A 27,935-nucleotide genomic window follows, 5' to 3' on the forward strand; every position below is an offset into this window, starting at 1 on the left:
TAATGGAAAACGAGTCATGGTGAGTCATACTACGTTGTGTCGAGCTGATCCGAGTAAAAACTAATGGAAAAAGGGCTTTGATGTTGTATCATGGTCCTCTTTTTCAGGGAACAAAAGTTATTGTCATAACATTTTATTTCGATTCAACGTATTCAGTACAAGACATGTATACATGGCCCTCAGAGCAGTCATTGAACTGAAGTTGGACCACCAGCACCCTGGGGCATGGCAGACCCAGCAGAAAGGCCACAATCTAGCATTCAAATAACAGAGTCAAACAAAAGTGTGCAGAGATGACTAGCGACCTGTAGTGCCTTCTAAAACAACAGATAGGAGGAAGGAGTGTCTCCCTGCTGCTGGAGCCCCTCTCAACTCTGTCCCATAGCTAAGAGGACTGAAGGTTGTTCCTTTGAGGCGTCAGGTCTCTCTGGAGCCCTGAAGGTGGACCTTTGCTTGGAGGCTGTATTCACAGCAGCGTAACCACAGCAGCAGATGTGTTGCTCTCTTGGGGATAGATGGCAGAACTGCAGCCATGTGAGAGCCAGCTCTGGCTTTGGATTCGTATCACACCTGGGGATGATATTGTCCAAGGTTTAGCACCGAACCTGGCAACAAAACATGCAGTTAACATTTCACATGTGGCCGACATGCCAACTGTGTAGTTTTGGCTAACATCAACAGGGCCTGACTTAGAGTCTGTGGACAAAAGAGTTTACCTGCAGTAGATAGCCAGCCAGAGTCTAACAACTGAGGGGTGACTGTGATCAGAGGGGTACATGTGCAGGCGGAGGCCTCGCATATGTCTTCACAGGTCATATGCGTGACTCGAGGTGTCTTCAGCCAGGACGTGTCGTTGTAATATCTCAAACTGTATGTTTTGTTCCAAGTGAATTCACTGAAAGGGAAGTGAAATCATAACATATGACTCTGAGCCCTTTTTCCTTTTGTAAGGGAGTAGGCTTCATATCTAGTTGGTTTAGGAGGAGCAGCTTCTGCCCTTGGATGATGGAGTTAGTAAAACTCTTGCTGGATGTGTGTGCTCTTTAAAAAAAAAAAAAAAAAAAAGGTATTATAAAATTAAACATTTGGAAATATATCAGTTCTGACACTCATTGGCTGAAGTGTTAAATGTTCTAACACAGACAAGTTGGTTTACAGTTTTCAGAGGATATGGCTTGGTGGTAGCTGAGCTGTTAAAATGAAAACTGCTGCAAAAGTGTTTGGGGTTGTTTTGTTTTTGTTTGTTTGTTTTTTTTGGCTGAAAGGTTATTGATGTACTGTCTTTCTCATTATGAGTGTAACCATAACAGTTGTCCAACCATCAGTTGTCCAACAGTTGAGAAATTTGGTAGGATCGTAGTTTACTGACCAAAGAGCTGATCAGTCCAATCTGTGTTGTGAAAACTCAAAATAAATTGAGGTGCATCTGTGTAAATTTGTATTTACCATTTGCAAAGGTAACGTAATATATTTGTAAGATTATATGTATGTGGCAGTTTTTAACTTAAATTAAAGGTTGGTTTTATTGTATGTTGTATTTCTTTGCAACAAATCCAACTAATTAAAATAACAATGAAGTGACCCAACTAAACAAGACAACTAGTGTATCCAAAGCCTCTGTAGCATTGACCTCCACTGCTAAATAAAAAAGTCCTGCCTTTTTTTCCTTTTTTTTTCTTTCTTGAAATTGCAGTGCACCAATGACAGTCTCAAAGCCGTGGACAGCCCAGGGTTATGTTGCATAGCAGTGCACCAATCCCATCCATTTGTTGGGTGGGGCAAATTGTGATAGCTAGTGATAGAACAAAATTTATTTAACTTTAACAGCACGTTTGTTCGATAACATCATCAGAGGTTGGTGTCATATTTTATCGTTGGTGTTCTAAAAATGCAGTACTGTGCTTGTACACTAGTACGTCATGAATTAGTGTCACTGTTTAAGTTGCAGTAGTTTGTTATTGTTGTGAGTATGAGCAGGTATGTGGGGTTGATGAGGGGTTAATGGAGATGGAAGCGTGGACAAGGTTGTGAGGTTTGTCCTTTTTGTTTGCTTTTTCCTTTTCTTATTTTGCTTTGGAAAAGTTTGGGAGCTGGTGGAGTGTTTTTGTCCTGGTAGTAGACCTGTTGACCTTTTTTGCATAAAATAATATGAATGTTTATAAATAAATATCCATATTTGATTTATTTATAGCTTAGTCCTGTCAAACAGGGTGCAGCTAGACTGCACACGCACATGCCACACACACAAACCATGTCATCCAAATACACTACACACACCCACATACAAACTGTGGTGATTGGAATTTTTTACCCCCCACAGACCTGATAGGCTTGGGGAAAGGGACTAATAATTATTAGCAAAAAAACAATTTCAGAGTACAGATGTACAAAGATTATTATTCCTAAATTGGGAGAATTGGAGTAACTTGCAGTTCTCATAGCTTGGTTTTCCAGCATTGAAAGGGCTTTCTTTTGTCACTGCATTACATCAGCCTCTCTGACACGGGGGCATTTGACATTATTTTAGCCATGGTCCATTTCCTATTTGCTGCCCTCTCATTCCCCTTTTCTAGTCAAAGCTACGGTGTTGATGGTTGTATTACTTAAGCTTTCTTTCCTTTTTTCCCCTTTTTTATCAGACACACTGATATGATATTAAGCATGAACATTCAACTTTGTACAGCAATGTTTTTTTGTTTGTCTTAAATATCTTTGGCTTTTAAATCTTGTAGAGTTTCGGTGTCATGTGCGGCATGCACAGTGAACTGTTTTTCATAGACTCTTACTCACCACCCACTCCCTTTCTCTGTGTGTGTAGTGTTGCCGGCCCTGGTGGACAGGCTGGGTGATGGCAAGGACCAGGTCAGGGAGAACAGCCAAGCCCTCATCCTTCGCTGCATGGAACAGACTGCCTCACCAATGGTCTCACACACACACACACACACACACACACACACACACACACACACACACACACACACACACACACATCATTGCCTAAACAGGTAAATCCTCCAGTGTACCACATGTAAGATGAAGACAGTTTTGTCAAATGTCATTTAAATTTTATACAAGACATGTATATTGAGTTGTAGTTATTCTAGAAAAAGTTATTCTAAAAATGTGACACAGCAGAGAAAAAAATACAGGCAAATTAAAGCCACCTCCATATTAGTAATGCATTAAAAAAAACTACAGAGGGCCTGCACTCTACCTATCCACCCCCTCTTGTGGATATTGGAGGAATTACACAAGTTACTCCATAATGCTTTGTTTTATTTACACATGCCTCACGTGCTCATCTCCATAGATTGTGCCCTCTTCTGTACTCCATAAACTGCTCATCCAATGATGAGTTGATGATGATGATGACCTACTGACACCCCTTCTTTTTCTTTTTTTTTCTCTCTTACTCTTGCTCACACTTTTATCCTTCTTGTTCTCCTTCATGCAGTATGTTTGGGAAAGGCTGCTTCCTGGTTTAAAGCACAAGAACTTCCGCTCTCGAGAAGGAATCTGCCTCTGTCTCAGTGCCACGCTCAACATGTGAGTAACTTCTCCTTTATCTGTAATGCTCCCAGAATGAAATGGCAAGTTTATTAAGCATAGGCAATGTTTTTTGTTCTCTGTGTGTTAAATCTCATATTTTAATCCTTAAGTAAGTTCATAATGTGGTGGATAATATAACACAGATTATGCAATCCTACGCTGCTTTCAAGCTCTGTTAGTAAGTGTTTGGCTCAGTGAGGGCTGCACAGAGCTATTACCACCACCTTCCATGACCTATTTTGTTTGCTCAAGGAGCACACATGTTCCGACTTTCCAGGATTAATCCTCTTAACTGTTTGTGTGACTCTGAGGTGGTGCACATTTCTTCCCATTTCCCCACCTACCACTAGCTTGTCCCTTTTCAAAATATGTTATGAGACTAGAGCAGGATGCAGTTTTAAAGACAAAATATCAGTTACTAAAATTGAGTTGTTTACAAACTCTTTTTAAGTGTGGCTTGTTTGAGGTATTGTCGTCACCCCTCCAGGCGGACGGGTGGCATGGATAGCTAAGTTTGTGAATGCAATGACTTGACAACAAGGTCACATAGATGTTTCAAACATAAACAATATGTGCATTTACTAAAAATCTCAGAAGAGTTTCAATCCCGGTGACCTTGACCTCAAGGTCAGAGGTCAGGTTTTTTGTCAATATTGTCACTGCAGTAAATGAGAAGAAAGCAACATAGGAATTTGAAATTTGCTGGGAGGCAGAGGGGTAAAAAATGACCTTTAAAAAAAAACAAAAGCAAAAAAATAACATTGCTCAGTTGTAGTCTTTTATCTCTTGCATTTCTACTGTTTTCAAATAAATATGGGTTTTAACCTTTTTGATTTCATTGCAATTGGTTTTTATTCAGATTTGGGCAGTAAGGTGTTGGACGGCAGGTTGTAGTTACGACAGGTTGTGTGTGTAGGACTACAGGGACACTTCTGTCTGTACAGGTACTTGTTTGTTGCTGCTTGTTCTCAGCAGTCGAGATCTGTGTGGTTTGGCCTTTACTCTGTTTTCCACCTTGAGCTCACCCACACACAGAGCAAATTTAGACTATTAGAATTGCTGTGCTAATTTTAGCATCTTTTTGCTAATGGAAGGTGACACTGTTGTGCTAAATGCTAAGCTGCTATGTAATAGATACACTGAGCATGTGTGCTTTACGTACCCGGGCATCCATAATGAGTGAGTAGAATGAGTAAAACATGGCATAGAAATGGGCTGCTTCTGGGTTTTCACTTATTTCTATTTTTTGTTAAGTACACAGTGAACATACAGACAGGTTAAAAGTTTAAAACCTGAGCTCTTTACTTCTAGGGTGAGTGGATCAGGTGGGTCTGTTGTGCATGGAGGGTGTGGTTTTGGTCCACTTGTCCTCTTAGAGGACTGGGTCAATGTAAATAATTAAGACGTTATTGCAGCTTTTATTTTCATCTTATTAGGGGTGCTCTCTGGTGCTCCAGCCCATCAGTGGAGTTTCAGAGAGTTGTGAAAACACCAACAGTGCATGGTATTGCAGTTAGTGCTCTGAAAGCTAAGCGTGGGTTTGTTTGGGGTTTGTTTTGTTTTTTTGGACGGGGGGGGGATTCTTTTACATAACTGGAATGGACAAAACAGAAGAAATTAAGAAACGATCTTTGTCTACTAATGTTTTTTATATTTGTGTGATGTTAAATTTCTGAGGCGTGTGTGTGTGTGTGGTTTGTAGATAGTGTTTGTAGCTTATAACAGGCTACTAAAATATCAGTCTGCCTTAGAATAGATATATTTTTCAAATTTCTAAAAATATTTTCAATGAGCGGAGCAAGATTTCCATTATAAAAGAACACCAGATAATTATATTTATCACTGGCAACTGTCACCTCTCTTTTACGTTTCCTCTTGTGCCTCTGTTTCACACTCTCAGGTATGGAGCCCAACCGCTGAGCCTCAGTAAAATAGTTCCTCATCTCTGCTCGCTGACAGGAGACCAAAACCCACAGGTAAGAGCTGCAGTGTTATACATGATTACATGATGGTGGGGAAAATTGTACCTTTTTGTGTGTGTTTGTTTTGACTGCGCGTGGCTCGTCATTGTTTTTGTTGAGCCAGTTTGTCGATAAGCCTTTTTGTTCAGCTCTCAGCAGTCAAAGTGTGTTGGGTTTCATCTTAAGGCAGCTCTGTGATTATTACTGTTATTAGTGAGGAGATGGGCTCTGTACCCACCACCCAGCTTCACTGCTGAATCATGAGCACCCAGTTGTTAAACCACACAAGAGTATTAGCTGTGTGTGTGTGTGTGTGTGTGTGTGTGTGTGTGTGTGTGAGGAATAGAGAGAGGTTGGTTTAACCTCCTGCAGAGTTGCACCCCAAAGCTGAAATCTGCTTCTATCTTCTACCCAATGATTATCTACCCACATACTGTCCTGGCCAATCAACATCCTAGAAAGGCCTGCCTACCCTTGGGTGCTAAGAATCCCTTCAACAATATCTTTGTAGCCAATCACAACAGTGTTTACAGCAATAACTAGCAAATCATATGGCTCCCATAGGAGGGAAGAGTATGGGCTCTCACGGGTTTAGTTTTTAGTGTGTTTGCATGTTTGCGTCTCTTAGTCTATGAGCATGAGTCTAATCTTTGTCGAATTATGAGGGAGAATCGATCTCAGTCTTAACAAACACAAAGATCATTTTTTTTATAGTGTGCTAGTTAACCCATCACTTGAATCTCTTTCCATGTGTTTATATGTGGAGGGTTATTAAATTGGTGAACGTCTGCTGTTTAGGTACGTGAGGCATCAATAACAACGCTGGTGGATGTTTATCGTCACGTTGGAGAGAAGGTCAGAGCAGACATTGGAAAGAGAGGACTTCCAGCTGCACGGTGAGTTTTTGTTCTTTTTCGTAGTATTTTTTTTTTTTAAATTATTGTTATTTTTATATTTATTTTTTGAGTTTGTTGTTGCCTGTGTTTCTATGGAGTCCCGTGGCCTTGGCACTCAGTTTGTCCCAAGCCACACCATGCACCACTCTGCCCTTCAGACACACAGAGGCACTTTCATCCAGAGCACAATGCCGACTGAATGAGGGAGGAGGGTGAGAGGGTGCAGCCACGGGGTACAAAGGCGTTGGGTGGAGTAACAGAAATGGGGGTAAAAACTGGAAAAACTGTGTTCGAGTCATCAGAAGAGGTTTAATGTGGGGGTTTGTCCCGCTTTGGTCGTCCTGGCTACATGTGCAGGGTTGAAGGTTATTCTGAGCACCCAATGACCCCTTCTTTCTGCCCCCTTTTTACTGCTTTCTCCCATGTGTGAGAGTCGAGCAACGGCCAGTGCTGTATCTGCTCAGTATGATTCTTGCGTCTGTGAATGCTGGCTGTGGTCATGTGTCATGTGCTGTGCATATTAAGCCAGTCCGTCTCCAGTGTAAACACACTGTCTGAATGTGTGGGATTTACAGAGTGGTGTGGCTGTCTGCCTTCATTTAAATATCAGAGGCCTGACAGATGCAGTGATTTACAGCCTGCGCTTGTTCTTCCTGAACAGATGTGTATAGTTATTACTGAATTCTGCACGTGAATTTTATATGTGTGTATATATATATATATGTATTGTATGTATCGCGAATCTCCCAAACCAGTTTTTATTACTTTGTATAGTTTGTATAAGAATAGGGGTGAGAATATCTACAATACTGCAGTTTTACTGATCAAAACTCTCATTAATTTCATTTGTGATGTTTCAGTCAGCTTCAGGTCAGCTATAGTCAAATAGCCTTAGTACAAAACCTGGAGCAAAGCTGTTGGAATTGCATTGTGTGTTTTTTGTTCATATGTTTAATGAAGCCATGCTAAATTTTTACCTTCATGTTATGAAAGTTGTCTGAGTTACAGACCCATAGAGGTATGTGAGAATTTTGTGCTTTTAAAATTGTGTTATGCATTTATTTACTAATTAATTTTTGAGGCTTCAAAACATTACAGTAGGTATCGTTGTGAAAGTTTCAGAGTGAAAACACATTAAAGCTCTGTTTAAAAACTGCAGCCAAATCAGTTTCACAACCACTCCAAGTGTCGTGTAATGCTTGGAAAAAATAACGCAAACGCAAATTATAAAGTACAAAAATGTCCACCCCTATAATTTGAGGGGTTGTAACTTAATATAACTAATATACTAATGTTATTGTACAGTGGGATTTTTAAAAAAAATTCAATTTAAATTGTTTTGTTTATTTAATAATTGATTTCATATGGAGCAACCCAAAGGGTTACCTAGTGGAAAGCAAAGCTCTGGCCAGGATCTTGCTGACTTGATGACATATCAACTCTGCAGAGTTGGCATTAGATAATGGACAGAAAGATGAAGTCATAAAAGAGGAATAATTGTTGGATGAGTATGTCCACATCCCTTAAATACCAAACAAGCACACATTTTTAAAGATACGTGGAGGCAAGTGATTATTACAATCTGAAACCTCTTTTGGACTGTGCCAGATAAATGGTTAAAAGCTATTTCCCAAAATTAAGTTTCTGTTTGAAACAGCTCTCTGTTGTAAATGAGACACTGAATTTTGATGGGATTATCTGTATAATTAAATACATTCCCCCCCTTACAACAGTCTCAAAATGTTCCAGTTCTAACTTGAAATAATTCATAATAAGTAATTTCATCTAATCAATTTTCAGTGAAATAAACATATAGATGTGCATATCGTATGACCTCAGATCAGATGTTTAGACACAGGTTAAACCTGCTGACACGAGCCAAAACACTTCTTGGATTTGGTGATCAGGTGTTGTGAATGGGACTTAGATTGAAATTACAAACCTATTTCAAATGACATAATGGTGCATGAAGAAACCTGAAAGTGGAACTTAATTTTACAGTTGGCTTATTTACTGGCGTTGTGTCTGGAAGTACAGTTGTAATCTTGGGTCCATTACTGGTAAGAACAAGGGGCTACCATCTGACAGCAGCTTCCTATAAGTAGGTCAAATGCTGGTTGAGTAAGCATTCATCAGGCCTGCCTCATGTGGTTTGATTTGGAGATGAGTTACCTGAAGGACATGAGTCCTCTGCTGGACAAAGGTGTTTATCAATGGCCGCGATAAAAAGATAAAAGATAGAAATAAGAAGAGGGAGGGAACATGTGCAAGTGGGATGAGAAGGCGAGACACTGAGGGGGGAGGAGCAGCGCTGTCTGCTGTTAGCCACACAGCCCCTCCCCCTCTGACGAGTACGTGTGTGTCTGTGTATGAGAGGGAGGTTATGTAAAGGGTAACTGAATCTCGTTGCTGTCTGTCACACAAACTGGCCCATTTGACTCTCTCTCCTGCTCATACAGACACACAAAGACGCTTCCTGGAAATTTACTGTACGTATTGCTGTTTAGGTTGTTCAGTTGGCGTTTGTGTGTACAGTGTGTATGCGTGACAGTAGGTGGTGCTTTGTCGCATGCCCGTAGCATGCTTTGGTCTCTCGCCGTTTGGCTTCCCCCCTCTCTCTTTCCCTCTCACACACACGCTCCCTCCCTCTCTTCCCGTCTTCTTTCCTCCCTCCCTCCCTCCCTCTCGGAGCCACTGCACCATGTTGGATACAAAGAGCTGAGGGGAGCTGAGGACCAGAGTGTGTCACCAACATGGGAGCTAATGCAAGATTGCGTAGCAACGCAGCAAGCTATTAATCAGCCCACAGGGAAATACTGATGCAAATCAGTGCTGAAGACTAAATGCTAGATTTTTGCTGAAACAAATAGATGCACAAAATGCTAATGAAAGAAAGCGAACCACGTGAAAATGGTGCACGGCTGAGGAGCTAGTTGCAACGCTAATCGTCACTTATCAGAAGCTGCTTAGCTGTCTGGCGGTTGTGGACCGGCAAGCAGACACCAAAAGACAGAGACAGAGCACGGTGTGTATTGCTCTAATTGTTGTGTGCGCCCATCCGTGGTTAACCTTTCGGCAAAGCAGACATAAAGGCATGTTATTCGGGGTCATGTGTTTTAGTCTTTGTTGTGTTTTTGTCTAACCAGTTGTGCATTTCGAGGATGACCAAGTTATTTTGGCTTGTGCTGGATATCTGCCCTGTTACTACGCTGACAATGCTACCTATTAATCACATGACTAAGCAGACCTGGCTGGTGGTTTCATGTGTGTCTGTCTGATGCTAGTAGGATGTTATAAGAGGACACTTGGGGTGTTGCTGCTGCAGCTTCATGAGTGTGACTGCCATAATAGACACACCCACCCACAATCAGACAGAAAGGCGTGGAGACTGTCCACATGTTGCTGCTGCTTCTGCGGCTGATTTTGATGATGAGTCTCATTTGGAATTCTTCGCACCTTGTTTGTGTTTTGGTCAAACATCTCTGTGGGGTGCTCAGATTTTTTTTTTTAAATCTGGACTTTATTGTAATTTCTTAATTTCTTCATTCAAATATGTTTGGTTTGACAGCTTTGGTGATATTAACATTGTACTGTATATCTGTGCTCGACACTACTAATCTTCCTTTTCTCTTTCTCCAGGTTACAGACGATATTTGCTCGTTTTGATGAAGCCTTGAATTCAGGCAACATGGCTCTCAGCCCGAGTCACGGTCAGTGCGTTTTCTCATTTACTTTGCCACACTTGAATTGGATAGCCACCAAGTTGAGTCACATTGTCAAGATGGTTTTACTGTTGTCATGTAGTGGGTGTGTTTCATAAGGGAGCAACATTGTGTGTGTTTTTTGAGGGGCGGGGGTGCCTGTGCTTGTGTGTCTAAATCTGCATGTGCTTTTGTGGTTGTGTCAGTTTGTTGCCATGGGCTCCTGTAAGAGGTCCTAACAAGATTAATGGTTTAGAGTTTGTGTGTGCGTGCACATCCATGTGTGCGTGCAAGTGCTTCAGCAGAACCAAACCTGAGCTGAAGGCTGCTGCTGAGTTTTCCCTTCCCCAGCAGTAAGGTGGTCTGTGGAGCCATTGTTGTTTGACCCTGGAGAATTGTAATTATATTGACAGTAATATTTCACTCTGCACTCTTAAATTTTCAGGTTATAAAAGTGGGTTAAGCAGCACCTCAGGGAGTTTTTGACACTATGCACAAATGAAAATGTGAGGTTTCCCTACTTACATATGTATTAGAAGCTGACATGATGCTTATTAAGTGTGTGTCTGAAAGCCTTTACTTAAATATTGAATATAGGTTATTCAGTTCCCATGGGACTTCATTTTTTTTAGTATCTGTTCCAGTAAGATAAACAGAGTTTGAATTTTGAGAAAAGAAAGGTATGAGATTGGTATTTGGTATGAGCACATCCTCTGAGCTGAGCTAACAGAGTATCATTTAGAAGCAAAAACAATGAATCAGTGGTTTCCCGTTGTTTTTTCCATCTATAATGTCACTTAACAAACTGCAGTCACACTGCCTTGATGTACAGTGGGGCAAAAAAGTATTTAGTCAGCCACCGATTGTGCAAGTTCCCCCACCTAAAATGATGACAGAGGTCAGTAATTTGCACCAGAGGTACACTTCAACTGTGAGAGACAGAATGTGAAAAAAAAATCCATGAATCCACATGGTAGGATTTGTAAAGAATTTATTCGTAAATCAGGGTGGAAAATAAGTATTTGGTCAATAACAAAAATACAACTCAATACTGTGTAACATAACCTTTGTTGGCAATAACAGAGGTCAAACGTTTACTATAGGTCTTTACCAGGTTTGCACACACAGTAGCTGGTATTTTGGCCCATTCCTCCATGCAGATCTTCTCGAGAGCAGTGATGTTTTGGGGCTGTCGCCGAGCAACACGGACTTTCAACTCCCGCCACAGATTTTCTATGGGGTTGAGGTCTGGAGACTGGCTAGGCCACTCCAGGACTTTCAAATGCTTCTTACGGAGCCACTCCTTTGTTGCCTGGGCGGTGTGTTTTGGATCATTGTCATGTTGGAAGACCCAGCCTCGTTTCATCTTCAAAGTTCTCACTGATGGAAGGAGGTTTTGGCTCAAAATCTCACGATACATGGCCCCATTCATTCTGTCCTTAACACGGATCAGTCGTCCTGTCCCCTTGGCAGAAAAACAGCCCCCATAGCATGATGTTTCCACCCCCATGCTTCACAGTAGGTATGGTGTTCTTGGGATGCAACTCAGTATTCTTCTTCCTCCAAACACGACGAGTTGAGTTTATACCAAAAAGTTCTACTTTGGTTTCATCTGACCACATGACATTCTCCCAATCCTCTGCTGTATCATCCATGTGCTCTCTGGCAAACTTCAGACGGGCCTGGACATGCACTGGCTTCAGCAGCGGAACACGTCTGGCACTGCGGGATTTGATTCCCTGCCGTTGTAGTGTGTTACTGATGGTGACCTTTGTTACTTTGGTCCCAGCTCTCTGCAGGTCATTCACCAGGTCCCCCCGTGTGGTTCTGGGATCTTTGCTCACCGTTCTCATGATTATTTTGACCCCACGGGATGAGATCTTGCGTGGAGCCCCAGATCGAGGGAGATTATCAGTGGTCTTGTATGTCTTCCATTTTCTGATGATTGCTCCCACAGTTGATTTTTTCACACCAAGTTGCTTGCCTATTGTAGATTCACTCTTCCCAGTCTGGTGCAGGTCTACAATACTTTTCCTGGTGTCCTTCGAAAGCTCTTTGGTCTTGGCCATGGCGGAGTTTGGAGTCTGACTGTTTGAGGCTGTGGACAGGTGTCTTTTATACAGATGATGAGTTCAAACAGGTGCCATTCATACAGGTAACGAGTGGGGGACAGAAAAGCTTCCTACAGAAGACGTTACAGGTCTGTGAGAGCCAGAGATTTTCCTTGTTTGAGGTGACCAAATACTTATTTTCCACCCTGATTTACAAATAAATTCTTTACAAATCCTACCATGTGAATTCATGGATTTTTTTTTCACATTCTGTCTCTCACAGTTGAAGTGTACCTCTGGTGCAAATTACTGACCTCTGTCATCATTTTAAGTGGGGGAACTTGCACAATCGGTGGCTGACTAAATACTTTTTTGCCCCACTGTATGATAACTTATTCAGTTACACAAAAAGCATTGTTCTCATCTAAAAGCAGAGACCAGGAGTTTGCCTTTATCTTTCTGGGTTGTGCATCTACTTTCTGGTTGATAAGAGCTCTTGTGGAAGTGTTGATAATTGGAAAATTGGAAGCATGGAGCTGTATAAAAGCTGATGGGGGGTTCCAGTAAAGGCATCATCAGTATATAAAGTATAGCTTGTCAGTTTAAAATCTGGTTATGTATACCAGTGGGTTTTTGTTTTTAAACATATTCTTCTGAACAGGCAGCAAAGGGCAGGGCTGATCTTCAAAGGCACACTTATTAATCATCTGTGCAAAGCAGCCTCTGTCAAACATGCCATCAACTCTTCTTTGGAATGCATTGCTGCAGGCCCTCTTGATAAACCATTTGCAGCATCTAGAAATTTCTTTGTCTTTTTTTTAATTGCTGCTCAGCAAGTATACACTGTGCTTCGATTGCCTTGTTACACATCCAGTGCTCTTTTGAAGCAGGCCAAATGTCTTGACATTCTCTGTCTACCTGAATCTATAAAGCAGGTAGCTTTCACAATGCTGTCTTATAGTCTTTCTTTAGGTGCTGGGTGGTCTGCACTGGCAGTTCATTTTTATTTTGCTCCAAACAACAGAGTGATGTATTTCCTCCCTTGCAGATTTTTGCTGTCAGCTCCTCTCTGTCAGTCAGGGCCTTTGATTTGTCACGCTCTCATAATTCCCACCACCCTGCAACTGTGTGAACAGAATGGGGTTCCCTTTGAAGTCTCTGATCATATTTTTAGGGTACAGAGTTTGCTTCTGTTCGGGGAATGAGTGCAATCAAAGTACTGGTGGGGAAAATTAACATTTTATGCATTGCATTTTGTTCATTTGCGAATTGCATTAATAATGTGTGATTGTCACGCGATCGTCCAACACATTTGGGAACCACTGATGTGTACAGACTGTTTAGTACTTTATAAATTATGAGAGCGATGAAGTTTCCAAGATTATGAATAGTATTTTACTGAAATGTTTTCTAAATCTCCACCAAATTGAGTTGACGTGTGGCTTTAAGCTGAGTTTGTGCTCCCTTTGAGGTCAGCTGGGTTTGCTGTTGGTGTCTGGCAGAGGTTGTCATTGGATGATATACCTTCAGGCTGTCCTGTCACTGTATCTGTCTACCGGCTACAGCAGGGAGTTGGTGCTTGACAGGCTGTTGCAGCTGGTTTACTTGGAGGGAGGCATAGGGAAATGTAATGTAAGGCTTTAGCTGCTGTCTTTGTGGGCCGAAGTGAGATGAAGGGAGTCTGACTTTTAAAATCCCACTTCCCCGGGGCTTGGAGCAAAGTTGTGATTTGGGTTTGTGATTGTGTAGTTGTTGTGATGAATTGTTAATGTTTTTAACTCTGCGTTGTTGTCATCTGTCATGTGCTTTTCCCTGAATGAAAGCAGCGATTGTTTCCAGACAGAATATTTATTCGTTTGGCACTCTCGCTTTCATTTAAACTGGCTGTGACAAAAAATAGCTGTGATTGGTTGTTTGGCTGTCAGGCAACTGATCATGTCCTGGGCATCAAAAAGGTTGTGGAGCAGTGAACGTCGGTGGGTGTTCAGCAGCCCAAACCTCTAAATTGTCAAACATGCTTAAAATAAAAGTGTGAATGTTAAATTTTGTACACAAGTTTAGCAGAGTTGTGCAAAAGTACTAAAAATGTATCAAACTACCTCCTGATGTCACATGTTTGGGGGGTGTTCTATGTCTTTCTTAATATCAAATTATTAAGAAAGGGATAAGTAAATTAAGCTTTTAGGTCAGTCTAAGTCTAGTATAAAATATCTGAAATCTTTCAAGAATATTGTGTTTAGTTGATTTAGTTTCTATAAGCTTGTCTGTCTACCTTCGGCTCAGGATGAGAGTCCGGGTTTGCAGTCAAGCCGTGCTCAAGTTTAGGTGCTTGGAGTCAGTTTTGGTTTGTGCCCTATGAAGGGATTTCTATATGGACCATAAATGTTATGGAAGTTAGTCATGCAGAGTGAAAAATGTCAAATTTGTCTACATTTAAAACTAAAAATTGTGCGTTTACATTAAGGGTGAATCACTGTGTGATTTATTTATTTTATTTAAATTTTTGAAAGGGGCCACGGCCATGAGAAAATAAAATGAGTCCAATAAGATTCATATTATTTTTATGAAATATAAGCAATCTTAATGTAGGGAATAGGAACTTCTTTCTATTTCTTTCCAGTATAGGTAAACTCAGGCAGAGTTTAGAGCCCCATACTGATTTCTGTGGGCTGGTTTAAACCTTTTGAGAAGAATCGCACGTCTCTGGTGCAGTCATTAAAGGTTAAAATCTCAGCCTTACTAAAATCATCTGTTTATGTTTTGGTTGTCACAGCCATCGTGCTGACGGGGTTAAATACAAAATATGACATCTTCAGGTGGGTTGTGTCAAATAGTGACAGAGGAAAGGAGAGAGAAAGTGAAAGGGTCTCTGCTTTGTTTCTCTGAAACACATTTGCTAGAGGTGGGAATCACCATACAACTCACAATACGATATTATCACAATACTTAACGCACGATACGATATTATTGCAGTTTTTTAAAATATTTTGCGATATTCAGATTCTGTACATAAAGGTAAACTTTATCAATATTCATTTTATCTAATGTCAAAGTCTCGCACTCAGTCTTTCTCTCATTTCAGTCAGTTTTATTGTTGACAAACTGAACGGTTTGTATTACAGTCTAGTCCAACTTAACTGAATGCAACCATCTGGTACAATTATAGCTATTCTGAACTATGCAATTTATGAAAACTATGCAGCCCCTTCAGCAACTGAAGAATTTGAAAGTAAATTAAAACAAAATATAATTTTACATTAAATAAAAAAGTTTTAAACTTAATTAAAATAAAACGTGTCTTAAATTAAAACAGGTAAACTGTCATGTTTATTGCTGCCCAAAAAAAAGTTAAACACATTTGGACAGTGAAGGAATGTCAGGATTCTTGTTCAGAAAAAGGATCAACAGGCTCTGAAGTCAGAGCATGTTCCATTTCACGAAAAATTGTTTGTAACAAAATATCGATTTCTGCTGTCCCTGTATCGTTACATTATTAGCAAACAAAATATCACGATACTACATAGTATCGATTTTTTCCCCCACCCCTAACATTTGCACACACATACTTCGGGGTATATGTCCTCTAATGCCCTGGCTGTCAGTCTGCATTATGAATTGTCACAGTTATGGTTAGGGCATCTTAGATTGGAGGTGGCGATTGGGGTTACATATTACATATTTCTGTGGGTTAGGTGTTAGGTTTACTGAAATCACACGTTGTTGCCTCTCGTGTTGCTTTCATAATGACAGAATTAAGAGTATGAAGTATTGAGAGTTTCAGCATCATCTTCCACATTTTATGTCAAATGTGTCATGTTGTTACTTTGTAATTGCTCTTAGATTAAATTTTGAGGTAGTTGCCCAATTTATGGATATTTCTATATTTGTATCTCTGTAATATCCCTAGTTGTGACTGCATTTTTTGCTCTATATACCCATTCTTCTTACCCTTTTTGCCACTCGTTTTCTTCTCTTGCTTTAAAAACTTGACAATCTGGACTTTTGCACTGACCGTATTTTCAAACTCCCTGAGTAAACATGAAGTGGAAGTAATTGCAGAGGCTTACCTCAGTGAACTTTAGCTACACGCTAAAGTTCACTGTTTGGCCTTGGCTGCTACCTCAAGTGTGTTTAAGCTTCTTTCTTTGTAATGCCTCAGCTACTACAGCTGGTCACGCCACAGTTGGCATTGTTTGTACTTTTCTGGGTGCATACCTTTCCTTGCCTAATGAGGCTGAAACAAACAGTAATTTTAATTTTCACTGCTTTTCATGATTAATGTTTTTTATGTAAATAGGGCTACATGATTATGACCAAGAAATTGCCCTAAATCTGAAGTGTTTTCACAGCAGATGGTGGCCTGCTTCTCCAAACAAACCCTTTGCCTTCTACCTTAGTTTTTTTTTTTTTTTTTTTTTTTTTTTTTTCCTCCAGCAGTCTGTTATTTGTGGTCTGTTTTTGTTGTTGTTTTTAATGTCACTCGTTCATGCTGCATCCCAGAAACTTGAAGCTGTGCAGTGCAGGGAACAGCTGTGACTGACACGTGCAAGAACTTTATAGTATTTGATCTGGGGAGCGCTCAATTTCTTCGATTTGGTGTTCTACTGGAAAAGTGCACCAATTGTGGGAGTGCAGCCTTATTATTATTTAGCAGTAAATAAAAAGTGCCAGATACCTTGTTTTATCACAGTCTAAAACCAAAGGTCTTTGCTTTAGTGTTGTGTAGACTGTTAATCATTTAATCTGTTTAATCTGATATGTTTATCATCTTCAAGACACTTGGCTAGGAGATCTTTGAAACCGTGAATGTAAAGTGTTTGTTTTTCCGTGTGTTTGAATAATGAAAATAATGGTTAGTTTCAGTTGGACTAACAAAAAAGACCTATGAGCATCATTCATACAGAGAAAAAATAATCTGAAACATGTTACAAAGATAAATAGAAGAGAAAGGGGTTAAAATAGTGCAATTGCCAAATCCTATGACTTGATAGTTTTGCATCATCAGCTAATACCTGTCTGTTTATCTTTAATTACATTAGGTTAGGTTAGTAATAGTTTAATGTGAAATGGGATAATCATGTCTCACTTCTGTCCTGCCTGTAGAGCCACCTTTACTTTCTCTTTATTGTGGAAATGTGAAAATAATTTGTTTCCATCTTGTAAAACCACTGCTGCTGTTCTGTTTGTGCCAAAGCTAACTCTTTTTTTTTTTTTTTTTTGGAAATCACAAAATGTTTGAACTCTGCTCTTACATATTTTCCAGCTTCACAGGTAACAGGTGGTTGCATCTACCATTCTGTTAAATTTTTATGTACAGCAAAGATAAATGTGAGTCTTTTTGTCGAATAATGAAGTGTCTTTGGAGTGTGTTTTCTCACCACATTCCTGCTTTCTTAATTCTTGTTTGACGCTTCACGTCTGCCACAGAATGGTGGTGAGTATGAGGTTTGTTTTTGTTTGTAAAGACTCCTCAACCTCTAAGTTAGGGACACAAGCTCAGACCATCTGCCAAAATACACACAGGCACACAAATGCCTTCGTACTTGCCCTTGCCCCACATCGCTTTCAGGCCAGCTCTTGGCGTTCTCTTTGAAGGGGTTTGAGGCAGCTGTTGCTGAGGATAGAGGGGAGGAGGGAGGGACGCGAGGAGGGCAGAGGATCGAGGGAGGGAGGGCAGAGGATCGAGGGAGGAAGCTGACAGAGATCTCTGGCAGTAGCCGAGTCACAGCGCTGTGCCTATCACTGCCTCTCCCTGATTCATCATGACAGAGAGAGATTGAACAAACGAGGGAGAAACAGAGGAGAAAACAAAGGCGAGAACAGAGGGACAGAAGTGAATACAGACCAAACCAGCGGATTTGACCCATAACGCTGTAACTATGGCATTTGGGGATGATGATAATGGTAGGTGTGTGTGTGTCTGTGTGTGTTTGTGCCCGGCTGTCCATGGTTGTGTGTTTAATCTCATCTGGCTGTGGATGCTGGCACTCACACAAAAGCTGCCCAGCATATGGTTTGAGATTTGAAATCAGCTTAAACTCATTGCACTTTCACCCCAAGTGCTTTGGTGTGTGTGTGTGCATGTGCTTCCATGCGAGGGGAAAACTGGGGTGTCCTCAAATGCTTCCATGATGCTGCATTTATTGCAATCGTGCGCATCTGCAAGAGCAATGGTCTACCCAATCTGAGCTGTTTAAAATTTTGAGAGATGCTTATAGTTTTGTAGCTTGTTGCTGAGGTCATAGTTGCACCGCACCGTATCCACCCAATCCAATTTTCTTGCAGCTTCCTCTCCCCACTGTGCTCTTCAAGTCTAGTGTGGCTTTACTCAAGTAGCCACTCAGTCTCTGCTTTTCTGTCCTCTCTCTTAAACTCTTTCTTTTGTAGTAATATCAGGTCAAGTGTTCTTCTGTGTTAACACCCCAGCTCTCAATCTCCAGGCTTACTGGTGAAGCCTTTCACTTACTTGTGGTTATGTGAAAATAGTGCAAATGTGCTTGGATTTGAAAAGTAATAATTACAACAGTAAGGTCCATTGTAGAGCTTTGCAAATGTGGGGTTCTTCTACTTTAGGTAGCTAAATTTTTTTGCGAGAACAACAAAAAAAATGTTTACATGATGTTGAAATGAGGTTACTTTGTGTTGTTTAGTAGGTCGGTATGCAGAGCCCCCCAAAAATCTGTCTCCCTCCCTTTTGTTTCCCACATTGTGTATGGGTTAGTTAGTAGTTTTTGTCTTCATCATGCCAAAGATTTTCCCAACCCGAATGGAATTACAAAACGCTTCTCTTCAAAGCAGTTTAGTTTCTGGTAACAAAGAAACTCATCATCACAGCAACACACCGGTAGTTTCAGGTTACATACCCTTGTGTCATGTTGTGCCCCAAATTGCACAACATGAGAAGAAATCTTACCAGTGGCTTTGTGTTATAGGGTTCCTGTTTTGAAGCGAATGAAAAGAAGTTGTTGAGAAAAGTCAAAATTTCACATAAGCAAAGAGGGGATATCGATCATGACTAACAGGCCTTTGTTCATTCATTAGTAAACATGTGACTTGAGGTTTTTTCTGATGTTGGTTCTTGGGAAAGTAAAGCATGTCATTGCCCATGGTGCTGTGCTCGGCTCTTATTTAATGACATTTGGCCCTGTGCACAGACACACACACACAGGAAGAGCAATGATATTCAGTGCCCCAAACTGACCATCAGTAGCAGCTTTCTCTGCTTGCATAGTACTTCAGTGTTGACAGGGAGTGACACACACATACTCACAGACTCTCTTTCTCACACACACACACACACACACACACACACACACACACACACACACACACACACACACACACACACACACGCAGACATGCTCATTCTGCTTCAGTGCATCACAGTCTCTGCAAAGGGAATCATGACCCTGTTTCCAAGCTACTCTGATTGTCATGGCAAAGCTTTCCTCTGAATATTATGGCTTATCCCTCTCCCCGACTTGGAATTGGGACTCAAATTATACCTGTGTGTGTCTGAGTGTCTGTGTATATGTGTCTTCTTTTAATGAGATCATTTTCTCTGAGCTGGGCTGGAAATGGAGCAGCCTGTCTCCTATTAGAGAATCGAAGCTTAAACCTCAAACGTGTCTCTTTATTTTCCTTTGCTCCCCTTTCGCTCAGTCATTCTCTGTCCCAGATTGGTTGCAAGTGAAGCATTTGACCCTCTTATGTTACCAAACTGATGGCTACAATTAAATATATGGTTAGTATGTATAAAAAAAACTTCGAGTGTCATTCTATGGAAGCAAAGGAAGTTATTTTCTTTTTATTTGCACTTTCCATTGTATGTATTTTTCTAGTATTATCCCATTTTGCATCTAAATCACTGTATGTTCAGTGGTTTATCTTTTCACTTAACATGTCTGTAGGATTGGCTGTTTGTTTTTTATTAGTCTTTTTTTTTTATATACGTACTTCTGCTCGTTTATTTTGGAGCTGAAAGTTTTTAGCAGCTTTTGTCTCAGACACCACGGTGCTGCTCGTGTTCTTCTTTCCAGTTGTCATCACTCTCATATGAGTGATCGTGCAGTGTCAAGATATTTTGTGTCATCTTCTATGTGGGACTCTGCATGCTGTCACATGGGCCTGAGCAGGAATATGCGACATTGCCTTTACACAAACACAATCTGTTAGCGAGGTAGAGCAAAGTTTGCATAGAGCAATGTGACACTAAAGCTAAATGAAGCTTTACGTGGGCTTTTGGCTCTAGTGTGCACCAGTATTGCAGACCGTTCCACTGTTATATGGATACCTATATCTGATGTAAAAACATTCACAAACTTCATCTCAGGTGAATCAGTTAATAGGCTTTCTGAAGATTTGGTATGACTGCCTTTTTAAAATGTTATTTTTGGTGCATATGCATAAAAAAAATGCTCTGTCCTTCTCTGATCAGCAGGGTGTTGTATCCTGCTTCCTTTTAGGTGGTTTGCTGATGTTTGAACCACAGAATAATTTGGTTAGAGCAGAGTCAGTGCTGCCATCATGTGGTCAAAAGCCCCCCAAATTTTGCTGGAAGACTTAAGATTAGCTCTCTGTCTCGGCTAGACTTTCTCTCATCTTTTTTTCTTTAGACAGGGACAAGTAAACAGGGGAGCACTCCTTTATGTCTAATCATGTTTATTTTTTGGCTTGTAACACACATTAACGACTGGGAAATTGCTGCTTTGCTGCATGCTTCTGTAGAGGTGTTTTAATATCTCTGTACTTTAGGATTTCTTGATTTTCTCTGGGCGGTTACCACATTGCAGCTGGTTGTCCGCTCTTCTCTTTTTATTCCAGGTTTGGTTTTTTTGTTGGTTTTTTTTAACTCTTCTCTCCACATGGAGAGAGGAGGGGCGCTTGGCCTGGAGTTTCCATGGTAACGCTGCCTGGTACATGGTGTGGCTGATGTCTCTCACTGTGTTTAAGTATGCTGTGATTGTTTCTGTGTACTGATATGTAACTAGCATGTAGTAAATTAATAAACAGTAAACCCAACTGTTGATTAAACCAAATTGGGGATATAGTGAACCCCCACCCCCGCCTTTGCTGCTCAATTCGTTTGAAGCTGGTCTGCACAGGTCGTCATGGCAACAGCATGTGTGCAGTCTGTTCTGTGGAGGAGATTCACGCTCTCCATCTCTCCCTCTCAGTCTCCCTCCTCCCTCTTCTCTCTGGTGTCTTTGCTCTGCCCTTCACCCAGTGACATTTACCCCCGTGGGGTCTGACTAGACAAAAGCAGGAGCTGATAATCAATGCGAAGACCCGTGATGCATGTCGTAGTACTGCTATAATGTAATGCAGCCGTGGGTTTTATTACCAATTAAAATTCACTTATGATGCATGCTTTTATAATTCAGTGCAATTATAAACATCACTATATTCTTGCATTTCTTCTGCAGTCAGTGAGAACTAGCATACATTTCAAGCAATAAATTGCACAGAAATGCCAAAGGTAGCAAAAATGATAGAAATTTTAAATCATAAATACAAATTCAGATTTAATTCATTATTCTTGTTATTTGTCAAAAGGTTCAGTAAACATTGCAGTTTAAATGATAATAATAATATATTTTTATTTTTTGCTTAAAACAACTTTGGTCTCTGTAGCTAATTTCCCCTCTGACAGCTGAAAGCTGTTGTATAAAGCCTTCTAATGCATCATTACAGTGATAGGTGGTGTTTATTTTTCTTGTTGCTCGAAAAGATGCTACAAGGATGTTTATGTGCTCCATGCAGAAAATGTACTTTTTCACTTTGCATTTTTACTTTGCTCATTTTGGCAAAAGGAAAAAGTAATTTATTCAGTATCACAATGATTATGGCTAGGTAGCCAGAACGATTGTTGCTAATAAGGCCCCAGTTCTACACTTCAAAAATGGTAAGGTGGTTTTGAAGGTGTCAAAATGTTAATTCTTTTTTATACATACATAGAACACTAGAAAACGTCATGCATATGCACACAAAATGAGTCAGGTGCAGAGCCAAAAAAAAGCCAACTGCAAATGTCAAAACAATAAATGAATAAAAATAAATCTACAGCTTGCACTCTGTGGGGCTCCAGGTTTATCTGTTTATCTATTTAGAGCATGCTACAATAAATTAGTAAAACTGCACCACTGTGTGCAAGCTGTGTTTGTTTTTTTAATATTTCTTTTTTTATATGGATCCTGTGATTTCAGCAGATTTAGTTGAACCTGCAGCTTCTCGCCTCATACTATGAGGATTACCGTGTAGAGCTCTCACTGAGAGTAAGTGGCTGCTTTTGTCAAGTGGAAAATCAAAAGTTTTCTCTAACACGATGTCTCAAAAAAACAGATGTACTTTTATGTGTGCGTGCTTTGTAAAGCTAAAATCGCCCCGTTAGCAAAGTAATTATGAAGATGCTGCAACCGTAATAGATAATTTTAAAATTGTGTTTATTTAGTACTCAAGTTTAAAAAAGTCAAACTCAAAAACATCTCTGTCTACAGGCTCTGTTAACTGCTCTGTGGGTGTATGTTTGTGTGGGAGGGTCAAGGCCTCAGATGGAGGGGTGTGGTTCACCCTTTGTACCCCCCTTGTCAACACTCTCCTTTAATCATTGTTCCATTATCCTTTGTTCCTTTGTGCATGTGGAGAAACAGAAATATAGCAACAGAAAGTGTGTTCAGAGGTTGTTGTTGTTGTTGTTGATGTGTGTGAGTGTGTGTGAGGGTGAGAAAGAGAGAGGGGGGGGATGCTAGAAGATAGCATTTGTGCTGTCTGGTGGTTGTAATGAGTTTAGGTTAGCTGGTCTGGCAGTGACATAGAGAAGCCCTGTTAATATTCCTGGGGTGTCTGTGTGTGTCTCCCTTTCTCTCCCATCACGCACACGCATTCATCCTCCTGCCTCCACACTGGCTGCAACAACATGATGTCACCTCCCGCCTGATTGGCTGTGAGGCTGCTAAGACAAGGAGGAGAGAGGCTGGGAGAGGGAGGGATAGGAGAGGGAGAGGAGTGAAAGAAAATGCCGGCACTTGTATGGGTGGAGGGGTTTTCGGACAGCGATGTAAGGGGTGTGTGCGTGCGCAGCCTTAGACACCTCACATAAAGTATATGTGAGGTGTGTGTGTGTGTGTGTGCGTGTGGTGTGCACGTACCTGTTTTGGGGTACAGTTTGGAGAAGAGGTGAGGGACCCCAACACCACGCCCTCCCAGAAGCATGAGGCGACTTATCTGCCAACGCATCTGTGACTGTGAGTGGAAGGATGAACCTGGGTGTGCTGGACTGTGTGTTTGTGTGTCAAAGACTGTGCATAAATGTCAGTTCATGGCTGTTGATGTGTGTCTGTACACGTCCACTTAACATTTATCTAGCTTGAAAAAATCGTCTGTCCATAACATTGGAGAATGAGGCTCATACGTACACATTCATGCTTGTCACTCATTTTGCATGTCGACTGCGTGTGTCTCTGTGTGCATGTAAATAACTTGATGTATGAGTCAAGGTGTAGGGTGGTGGCTTTGGCGCATTTCTCCATAGCTGGTTGTCAGAGCGACTGGAGCGCAACTACATTCCTATGCCAACAGTTTGATCTTCACAGTCAACTTGTGTGCGTGTGTGTGTGCACGCGTGTGTCTGCCCTCACATATTGTTGCAAATGCTGCAGCATCGTTTCAGACATTCTCAAGTTTCATGCAAGCTGGACAGCTAGCATAGTTTGTGCTAGCATGCAGATTGAGGGTTTGGGCTCTGGAGAGTTCTGTCAGTCACTGGTGGTGTAGAGGTTGGACATCTTGAAGATTTGGCTTCGTTCCTCCTTTGAAGTGATCGTATAGGTCTGAGGGTTTGCTTTTTTATTTCTCCCACTGAGTGCGGTTTTTGTAATTGGTATTGATTTAGTGATTCCTGACTTAGCTTTCGGTAGGCTACATCCTCTTTGTGCTTCTAACCATTACTTTTCCCTCTACCATGCATTGTCTTCCAGTGGCCTTAACCTCTGTATACTTAACATTTAAGTGACAAATAAAAGCCAACGTTATGTGAAATGTTTTAAAGGTTTCAACAAATAAAAATGTTAGTCTAGATTTTTAGAAATTGGGATTCAGTATATTTGCTTCTGAAAGCGGATGCAGACTTTTCTGTTTTTGTTTTTAAGGTAATCTTATTGACTGTATACATGTTTATTAGTAAATTATTTTATTGCATGTTGTGAAAGCAAATAAAACAATTGTTTAATTTTTTTAGGCTGTTTGTTTTGTGTTTTTCAAGGTAATGTTGTAAAGCCTTTGCAACTGTATTTACACACAGGTTGGATGCTAACGCTACACATTGTCTTCCGCCTTACAGATCGTAGTTTTGATGATGACGACAGTGTGGATGGAAGTCGCTCTTCCTCGGCCCAAGCTGCCTTCAAGGTTCCCAAAGTTCCCAAAAAGCCTGCAGAGTCGTCCGCTGCTCGTAGGCCCAGCGCTACTGGTGGCAAGCTAGGTACGTAAATTAATTGACATTTACACACACAGTGGATAGGACAGTGTGAGAAACAACTTATGGTCCAAAGCTTATTACATTGTCTGGCATATCATGATAGCGACATGGGTAGTGGGCCAGTGGGTGAAAGTCTCAGGATGAACTGTGACTTATACTCTCTGCTCAGATGCAAGGAAATCCCTTTTGTTAAAGTTGAAAGTCTGCAAATCAAGCAGTTTAAATTCAAAATCTACTTTGGCTGTGTACAGGAGCAAACTGTTGGATCTAACTGTGATCCACCCTCCTTATAACTATATATAAGCACTGAGACATACAGCTACTTATACCTCTCTTTGCAGTTAAGGTGCAAGGAGAAACATTCACTCTCTGGTCTGTGTTCCTTCACTGGGAGATATTTGTGTAACATCATGTATTATAAACCTAATATAGACTATTTTCTGTCTCTTAGATGTGGGTTTGATATCATTTAATAACTACTGACTGGTGTTATGAGTATTATTACTTGTAGTCCCCCACAATTAGACCCTGTCGTTGTTGTTTGGCGCCTTAATTACATTTTTTTGATTAATTCAGACAAGATGTTTTCATCTTCTTAATAAATTTTAATCTGTATTTTGTGAGCTGTGAAATGAGCACGGTCCACATATGCGTTCTCTCTTAGCTTTGGTGTTACAGTATATAAAACAATGTAAATAACGAATTTTACTTCTTGTCTGAGGGGGGAAAATGACCTTTACTGTCCTCATAATTCATTGTTGGTCAATTTTAGTTTGTTTTGGATGCCTGATTGGATGTAGACTGTCAGTAAAGGTATAGAATTGTTGTTAACAGGATAAGGACAGTGACTTTGACAGCTATTACAAGAAGCAAAAGACATGAGTAAGCATGCCACAGGGTGCAGTAAGAGACACCCCTGTATGTCCTCTGAAATCTGTCTCTCCTCTCTGATTTGTCTCATATCTGTAGTTTACTCAGACCTTCAGATGATCTGCTTTTTGAAATGATTTGAATCCTTCTCTGCTGCCTCCTGTTCTGTCAGCTCTCCGTTCTGGTGCGGCTGGTTGGAGTGTTATATTTGGGCCCTGTTTGCATGTATCGATTTTTCCCGTCGTTTATTATTTCAGTAGGAAGCTTTTATGAACATGCTGCCTGTTACTCTATCTGTGTCACACACAGGCGCACACATCCACACATACACTGGTAGTCTGAATGCATTGCTCTGCTGCATGGAAAAACAAGATTGTGATCTCTTCCCTCTTAGATCATTCCAGCCTTATTGATTATGGATTGACTGCGAGAAGCTAAATAAAGTGCATTACAAGTATTTTTTGCACACACAGGGCTACAGCTCAAAAACCTGTACCTTGTTAAGTTCAATGCAGTAGGGAGGGAGAGGCCTATCGTGACTTTTGGCTCATATTTGCGATTTTCTCACACAGAAGTTGTGGCATCAGCAACACGTTAGCAGAGCAGTGGCAGCTCTGGTAGTTGGCACAGCAGCAAGCAACAAGACTTCTGCGTTTTGAAAGCCTTAGCACACTGATCACTTTAGTGCTGCAATGACGCAGGGTCATTTCATGAAAGACCAGGCACCCAATCCCCAAATCTAAGTGTTTCAACAAGCCAAAATTGTTCAGAATGTTGAGTATCAGTATCGCACTTTGAAAAACTCAAGCATGTCTGTGACGTAGAGTAACAGAAGCAATAATCCAACAGAGAAGTGTTTTCTGATTATAGTTACCGTTTGAGGAATGACCCTGGATAGAAACACACATTAATTAAAACAGAATCGTATCTGTTCTCAACATGAGACCCAGTGAGTGATTAAAGCAACTGAAGCACTTTCGATGAAAACACATCTCAGTCGGGAGCATTTCTGGTGCTTTGCTTTTCCGTTTATCCATTTTTATGGGAATCTGTCAATTTTTGTGTGAATTTGGATTTAGACGGCAGTACGCCCACACACACTCGCACACCACGAAAGCAACACTCAGACAGAAAGAAGAAAGATGGTGTGATAGTAAGTTGCAGTATTAGATAAATCCTGTATCAGTAAAGAACAGGCGTCTCATTCTTGGTTCTGTAAAAGGTCAAGATGGCTGCTTTAAGTCAAGCCTTCAATCAAAGCGGCACCTTTTTTTTTTTTTTAAATACTCATATTTCCACATTATGATCTCCCAGGTCTGTTTACACAAATGACAATATGCTTTATTGCTTCTATAACTGCTCACTCTGACAGCATGCCCTGCAATAAAACTAATTGGAAATGGTGTTGGTGTTCTGGTAGGTGGCTTTCATGATCAGGCTGCATCCGTGACAGACAGGGGATATTGGCTAGAGCTAGCCAGCCGGCTGCATCAATTTTTCCAAGATCTCTAAGGGCCATGTAGAGTTTTGACATAACATGTCGTTGTGGTGCAGCTTGATATCCAAGCCAGCCCGGAGGAAAAGAGGAAGATATGCTTTTCTACCTTCCATGTTTGTGCTCCATGATTGGCTAGCCTGAGTAGCAGCTCTAATCTCATGGTTTTCATATTATTTTCCAGCATTACTCTCAGCTCCTTCCTTGGCTCTTTTTCCTTTTGTCTCTTCCTCCCTTGTCTGTTATTTCTGACTTGTCCCTGCCTCCCCACTGTAGGAGTTATAGGAGGTGTGGTCCACACCCCCGAGAGAGAGATGATTTACATTCCCATTACTGCCAGGAAGTCCATTAGAAACAGAGTCTGCTCACAGTGGTGTGTGTGTGTGTGTGTGTGTGTGTGTGTGTGTGTGGGGGTGGGGGGGGGGGGGGGTGTTTTAAAGGGGGGGGAAAAAAAAACAAAACAGAAAAAAGACCTAGTGACTAGGCGTGGGAGTTTCTAGTATTTCTTCTGCATGTCCCTCCATCCATTATTTCCAAGGTGTTTTTGGCCTTAGGGTTGTGGACTCATGGATGATTAAATATGGATGTATTATAATTTAAATGAACACACACTTGCATTTTAATCAACTCTGTTCTGATTTTCTTTTCTTCCCAGTGTCCAAGGAAAGTGCGGGGGCAGTTGATGAAGAGGATTTCATAAAAGCCTTTACAGATGTCCCTACTGTCCAGGTACAAACTCACACAAAATATAATAAAATGCATCCACCCATTAATTTCATCATTTACTAATACAGGCATTTAAAAACCAGATTGTCATTGTGTTGCAGATCTACTCAACAAGAGATCTTGATGACAACCTGAATAAGATCCGTGAGATTTGCTCTGATGACAAACACGACTGGGACCAGAGAGCCAACGCTGTCAGTAAATCCAGTAC

General features: G+C 40.8%; 1 protein-coding gene across 36 annotated transcripts in view; it reads left to right on the forward strand.

Moving 5' to 3' along the window:
• Positions 1–27,935, forward strand: part of clasp2 (cytoplasmic linker associated protein 2) — a 67,488-nt gene that overhangs the window by 12,803 nt on the left and 26,750 nt on the right. For 31 of the 36 annotated variants that reach the window (XM_086279866.1, XM_086279902.1, XM_086279869.1 and 28 more), the window contains exons 3-10: positions 2,819–2,922; positions 3,455–3,546; positions 5,450–5,525; positions 6,309–6,406; positions 10,046–10,116; positions 24,496–24,636; positions 27,654–27,727; positions 27,826–27,918. In XM_086279866.1, the coding sequence (XP_086135992.1) occupies positions 2,819–2,922; positions 3,455–3,546; positions 5,450–5,525; positions 6,309–6,406; positions 10,046–10,116; positions 24,496–24,636; positions 27,654–27,727; positions 27,826–27,918 (749 nt within the window). Of the gene's footprint in view, positions 1–2,818; positions 2,923–3,454; positions 3,547–5,449; positions 5,526–6,308; positions 6,407–8,851; positions 8,896–9,114; positions 9,432–9,912; positions 9,932–10,045; positions 10,117–17,912; positions 18,063–23,204; positions 23,402–24,495; positions 24,637–27,653; positions 27,728–27,825; positions 27,919–27,935 lie in introns of those variants that run through there. The other 5 variants (XM_086279899.1, XM_086279898.1, XM_086279900.1 and 2 more) reach the window with 5 other exon arrangements.

The sequence above is a fragment of the Aulonocara sp. 'chitande type north' Nkhata Bay genome, linkage group LG22 (genome assembly GCF_057382095.1).
Source record: "Aulonocara sp. 'chitande type north' Nkhata Bay isolate Kocher_YH1m ecotype deep benthic linkage group LG22, A_spYH_male_GT1.1, whole genome shotgun sequence".
In the NCBI taxonomy this organism is placed as follows: domain Eukaryota; kingdom Metazoa; phylum Chordata; class Actinopteri; order Cichliformes; family Cichlidae; genus Aulonocara; species Aulonocara sp. 'chitande type north' Nkhata Bay.